This window comes from Photinus pyralis, unplaced genomic scaffold (genome assembly GCF_008802855.1).
Source record: "Photinus pyralis isolate 1611_PpyrPB1 unplaced genomic scaffold, Ppyr1.3 Ppyr1.4_LG3b, whole genome shotgun sequence".
In the NCBI taxonomy this organism is placed as follows: Eukaryota; Metazoa; Arthropoda; class Insecta; order Coleoptera; family Lampyridae; genus Photinus; species Photinus pyralis.
In genome coordinates, this window is record NW_022170510.1 from 12,449,196 (window position 1) to 12,455,690 (window position 6,495).

Here is a 6,495-nt window from a genome sequence, read left to right on the forward strand (position 1 = left end):
TTTTCTTATAGAATGTGGCCTGTAGAATCCATAATTTCAAACAGTTCCTAGATTGGGCTACTAGTTCAAAAGTTACAGCCCTTTGAATTTTTTTTCGAAATTGGTTTCTAGTCTATAACTTTTGATTGAGAAATCTAATCGAAAAAGTACGAATTGTTTTGGATTCTACGCACCAAAACTAATAAGAAAAAGTGTTTTCCCGAGAAATTTTGGTGCAGTCGATTTTTGGAAAAAAGGAAGGTTATACACTGCCTTTTTTTTGCCCCGAAAAAAAAATTGTTTCAGATCGACTCGGAAAAAAATTTTTCTTATAGAACGTGGCCTGTAGAATCCATAATTTCAAACAGTTCCAAGATTGGGCTACTAGTTCAAAAGTTACAGCCCTTTGAATTTTCTTTCGAAATTGGTTTCTAGTCTATAACTTTTATTGAGAAGTCTGATCGAAAAAGTACGAATTGTTTTGGATTCTACGCACCAAAATTAATTAGAAAAAGTGTTTTCCCGAGAAATTTTGGTGCAGTCGATTTTTGGTAAAAAAGGAAGGTTGTACACTGCCTTTTTTTTGAGGCCCGAAAAAAAATTGTCTCAGATCGACCCGGAAAAAAATTTTCTTATAGAATGTGGCCTGTAGAATCCAAATTTCAAACAGTTCCAAGATTGGGCTACTAGTTCAAAAGTTACAGCCCTTTGAATTTTCTTTCGAAATTGGTTTCTAGTCTGTACCTTTTTATTGAGAAGTCTGATCGAAAAAGTACGAATTTCTTTCGAAATTGGTTTCCAGTAGGGAATGCAATCCCGCAGCAAAATCTCAATCCCTATATTTGCGGGATTGTTAGATGTTAATCCCGCGGGATCCCGGTATTTGCGGGATCCCGCAAAACTTTATATAAATGGGCAAATAAGCAATTCTGTGCAGTTAACTTCTGTATTAAAATAAATCGCTAATTATCACAATAATTATCAACAAAAGTACCTTTAGCCTAACTTAGAACTCAAAAAACCTCACCTGTAAAGCACAAAAGGGTGAACTTCTAAAGTGCTTCAAAAATCATAGTACAAAAAAAAACAATTGTTTAAAAAATAACTTCTCCGTTATGCGTTTCAATAACAAAGTAAACAGAGTCGTCCCCTTGGTCGACAAATTCCTCAGTCCCGCAACTCCCGCGGGATCCCGCTCCATTTATGTGCGGGATTAATCCCGCAAAAATGCTGCGGGATCCCGGTATTTCGGGATCCCGCGATCCCGGTATTGCATTCTCTAGATGCGACATATGATTATAAAGTTAGGGAACAAGGACGGCAGTATGAAAGGCAAGGATATGGGAATAATTATAATAATAACAGTAAAGTTTATTGTAAGCAAGAATCTTACAAATGGACAAGGGTTCGCCTGGTTATGCGATCTACCGCCCTTCCAAATCTAATCATAATTAAAAGGTGTGACATAAATCTCTTACCAAGCTAATAAAATTAACATAAATAATTATTAACCATTGAGTTACCTACAGTATTGACAAATATATGAGTATAATAATATTACTTCAAACTAAGTATGAAAATAACAAGTTGTTAAAAAAAAGTAATTCCTAAGAATCAATGGAGAGGAAATAGACACTACGGGGAAAATCAAGAAAGGGATAATTGAAAGGAGAATTATAACCGTAGTTACAACAATTATACTATAATAATAATGCCAATTACAACCGGAATAATAATAACAGTTTGAATTCTAACAGGAATAACGACAATAATGTTAATTATAATCGGGATTTTAATTATCAGCAAACGAATGAAAAGGAGTATCAGAAGGATCAAATGGAAGAGAGAAGGGAGGAGGAGAGACGGTCTGAATATGCAAGAGAAAGATGGGTAAAATTCAAACTTATTTGGTCCCTTTCCATTATACACAAGAAGTACGTAGAGTATTGGTGAAAATGATTGAAAATGGGATAATTGAAAAGGTCACTACTAACATAATCAACCCGTTGCTTCCTTTCTAGCTCCCTTCGCTTATGTTTGAATGCCCTTAAACTAAACAAACGCACAACGCCTCAGTTAGAATCACCTCAAAAAATAGAGTCGTTGTTAGAAAAAATATTTCTATTTCTAATTTCAAAATTAGATTTGCAAAATTAATTTTGGCTCATTGCTTTAAAAAAGGGTCTAGGAAATTTACGGGATTTAGTGTCGACGGAGTGACATATCCATTCAGGGTAGTTCCATTTGGGGTAGCTAGTTCTTGTGCGGCATTAGTTAGAGTTAGAGCAATGGAATGCATTTTAGATAGATTTGACAAATTTTGCTTACCTACATTATGTCGACGACATAATAAGGAGGAACACTTCGATCACCTTCAATTAATATTGCGTGAGTTAAAAAGGAATGGGATGAAGCTACACATAGAAAAATGTGAATTTATTAAAGACAGGTTTATTTTCCTAGGAAATTAAGAATTTTCCTCGACCGACAAATGTTAGAACGTTACGAGGGTTTCTCGGAATATTAAATTATTACAGAAAGTTTGTGCCGTCGGAACTATTACTCCCATTAACGGAATTGTTGCATAAAGGAGTTTTTATTTACATTCTTTCTTTTGAAATGTGAGAGGGTGAAGATAAGGTGTCAAAATAAATTTTCCCAAATTCATGGAAGTTACTCGTATATTTTAATATAAATTACGCAAGTATCTTAATAGTAACCACCATAGGTGCTATGACCAAGAGGTAATCCGCGCGCAAATCCGCCTAGAGCAAGGCCATTGTGCGCCAAAGGTAGAGCTCTAGCGTATCCCAATCCGTGTCCTCCAAGTGCGAATGAAGCGGCGCCTGCGTATCCAACACGAGCGATTGGAGCTGGAGCGATTGCTGGAAGAGCTCTTACGATCGGTTCAAGATGTGCAACTTTGGTGACGGTGGGAGCGTAGGCGATGGCTGGTGGTTGGGGGACTGCGTAGCTGTATCCGGGGGTTTCGGTGTACTGGACACGTGGAGTGATGACATCGCTTCTGTAGGAAGACGAGTAGGATCCCGGGATGAAATCGGTCTTTGTAACCGCAGGCGATACGTAGCTTCTGTAAGCGATCGGAGCCGGAGCCGCATATCTCAATCCGGATTCTAGGTATCCGGCATTGGCGAATGCGATTAAAGCGTAGATTGTCACAAGCTGCGAGAAACCAAAAATATTATTTTGTACGAGTACGAGATTGACTTACCTTGAAAGACATGGTGTGAGCAGAATGTTACAACTGATGCTTCGGTTACAGTTCCTCTGGGTTTTATACTTGATTTCTGAAAACTACTTTTCCTCCACATTACACTTACTTACTTGAATTTATCATTAAGGGATTATTACATATTACACTTAATTAGGTTTTTATTACCTCCGGGAGGTAAACTGTCGTAATTATGACATGATCGGTAATATTTTAAACTTCTCTAGTGCCAAGGTTACCTTCACTTCAATTCAATTCAATTGAATAGGAAAAATACTCACTGAATTGAGTAGCTCCTTCTTCTCGAATATATATTGGAATCTTTTCAGCTGCGAGGGGTCGCTTTTATGTTCCCGGACTGCGCTGTTATAAATTTTGATGCAGTTTTTCATTATGCTGTTTTTTAATCACATAGGTATGCCTTGGTAACTACAAAACAAGAAAAACCTCTAAAAATTATCCTTAAATAAATGCCTGTATACGAGGGATGATTGCCCTTCTAAGTCAACTATTTTCGAATGGTCAAAATTGATCTCCCAACAAATTTAGGCACCCCTTCTGCAAGAAAAATAATGGCAACAATTGTTGGGACTCTCCAGGAGTTTTGCTAATTGATTATTATATGAATTAGGGTAGTGCGGTAACGGGAGAATGTTTTGCGAACCTAATGAGATGCTGGTAAAGTGAGGAGACGCGGAAAACTGACACAAGGTGTCTTGTTGCTCCAGGACAGTGCACCAGTACACAATTCCAGACTTTTAAAAAGCTGCTGTAGATGATTGTGTCTTCGAAAAATTGAACATCCGCCTTATAGTCAAGATCTGGCATCCAGTGACTATTTTTGTTCTCGAATCTCAAGAAAAACGCTAAAGGGGGACAAATGACGAACTTATAGAAGCTGTTGAGGGCCAATTTGCGGAAAAGGATTAAAGATGTTATTGAAACTCAGCAAGGGGAACTATATCAACAAATAAAATGTCATGCCTAGGCTCCTCGTACGTAATAAATGACTGCGATAAGACCTATTTATCTTTAACAGATCGGCCTCTCCCGAAAAAGTAAATTCTTACACCTAGTACAACGTTTCTTGCATGACAACGGACAGATTTACATATCAATCGACACAAACATCGGATTCGCAATTTTTTAGGTTATTTTATATGCAATTGGAAGATACTAGATACCAAGTTGAATAAACCTGGTAGGTAGTAGATTAACACATAGATGGTATCATAAATGACATAAAACTAATCGTTTCACCCACAACTATTTCTTATAGCCCGCTTGTATTTCACATATTTGAATGAATCCAGTTACAGCTTGTACTTGATGAATGGTGTCGTTCACTTTTAAAGAATAAATGCCGGATTTTCGTCCGTCATGTATCGTACTATCGTCCATATCTCCAGTTATCTTTTTTGATATATATTAATATACCGGAACGTTTTGACTAAAGAGATTGAAGTAACTAATTACAGTGTTGGTTGTGGCTTTAACAATTCTTATTTAACCAGATTAACGACACGCGTACGAATAATATAAAACAGTGGTACTTGACCCAACACTTACAATTTCGGGGATTCTAAAATGGTCATTCCCTATCTCCCCCACTTTTTTTTTACTGCTTTAGGATGTAATATTCCAGATACATTGGCTTTTAACAAACTCTGCTAGGTCTGCTGGATGAGAGTTGAAAAACTACCTGCTTCTTTGGAACCAGGGTGGCTATCAGTTAATTGATGTGGTGTGGAGACTAGATAGAGGGATTCTGTAGCTTGGTAGACAGAGCGTTCCACGAGATCGTTTGTGGCAGGGTGATTTGGTGCGCTGAATTTCTGGAAGATTCCCCTTTTTTTGTAATAGTTCAGAAATTCCAATGAGCTATTAATAAGATTTTAAAGAAACGATTCAATGAATCCAGAAAAAAATCAGCAGTAGTCCTTTAGGAGATCCAGGTTCCATTATATGTTGTCCAGGTCCACGTCGCTTCGAGGATTGCCATAGGAAAACCCTCGATTCCAGAAAACGCAACAATTAAGGTAATAGTTATTTGTGTACCAAGGCCGTAAAAGTGACCTTTTTTGGCCGAAGCTGCAGTTTGCGGCCGAGGCGGTAGCCGAGGCCGCAATTCAGATGAGGCCTAATAAATCACTTTTGGCCAAGGTGCACACAACATTTTTTAGGCGATCATCAAAAAAGAATTCATAGTTATCTTAGACAATTAAATGTCGTATGTAATTATAATTAGCATCTTTGCGTGTGTTTTGTGCGTATCAAAATGGGTGATAGCGACAGTTCAGATACCCCAAATGAAATTTTGAAAGCTGCAAGCGTTGCGACCCTAAGTCATATATGATATAAGAGCTGGCGTTTGAGAGTAAAAGTACAATCGCTACATCCTCCGTTGCACAAGATTTTAATAATGTCAAATGCAATATTCGTAACTGCGGCCTCCAAGACCTTATAATTAACATGCTGTACAATTATTAGAAACCTGATTGATTACCTACTCTTTGATGGTAGGTATAGGTAGCTACTTGTGTTCTCGGTTAATTGCTGGTGATTCTTCGTATAATAATGTAAGCAATAACATCTTCCTCATGTTTCTGTTCTACACTTCAAAAAGGTCTGCAAGCAGCAAAGATTGAAACGTCAAACTATAATTTTAAATGTGAACATTGTGATTATGCAAAATAGTGTGAAACATTCCTATACAAGTCCGAAAATGAAAAAAACGAACGTGGATGGCCTAATCCTTGATGGGACTAGACCAGATAGACGCTTTGTATCAAACAGATTACTGTTTCTCACACATCAGTTTCAAATAAGTACAGTTTGACAGATGTGTACAATAAAGTAAAGTTTGACAGAAGCGTACAATAAAGTGAAACTTTATGACCGCAAAAGCCACCACAAAATCAACGTTTTTATGATGATAGCCTAAAAAGTAACTTTTTTGATTTGTACAAATAATAAAATCGGTTCGCTTTAAGAAATTGCATTAGGTACATTTTTATGGAAAGTAATCAGAAAATTCGTAATGTAATTTTTTTTGGAAATTGTGTGAATGGAACCGCATTATAATATGTAAAGTACTTATGTTTTGACTGGAAGTAAGGACTTTGGTTTGTTCGTTCCATTGAATTAAATTTGTCAGATAAAGTGAGTAGGTAACACATGCAACGGTTATACGTGTGCTTCAAAAAAATGCACAAAATTTAACAAAAAGCACATACGGGTATTCAAGAATCAATGGTTGCTGACACAAGTATGTGAAAGAAACA

General features: G+C 37.0%; 1 protein-coding gene across 3 annotated transcripts; it reads right to left on the minus strand.

The window, feature by feature from the left end:
- Positions 1-2,612: 2,612 nt before the first annotated feature.
- LOC116167313 (cuticle protein 65-like) lies at positions 2,613-4,604 on the minus strand. Of its 3 annotated transcripts, none has more exons than XM_031482650.1 (3): positions 3,493-4,604; positions 3,212-3,287; positions 2,613-3,162 (listed from the first exon to the last, which is right to left on the minus strand). In XM_031482650.1, exons 2-3 carry the CDS (start codon positions 3,221-3,223, stop codon positions 2,689-2,691), a joined length of 486 nt encoding a protein of 161 aa, XP_031338510.1. In that variant the 5' UTR covers positions 3,224-3,287; positions 3,493-4,604; the 3' UTR covers positions 2,613-2,688. The 3 variants fall into 3 exon arrangements, with proteins under 3 accessions (XP_031338510.1, XP_031338509.1, XP_031338508.1); XM_031482649.1 differs by having other exon boundaries at positions 3,212-3,294; XM_031482648.1 differs by having other exon boundaries at positions 3,212-4,604.
- Between the last annotated feature and the right edge of the window lie 1,891 nt (positions 4,605-6,495).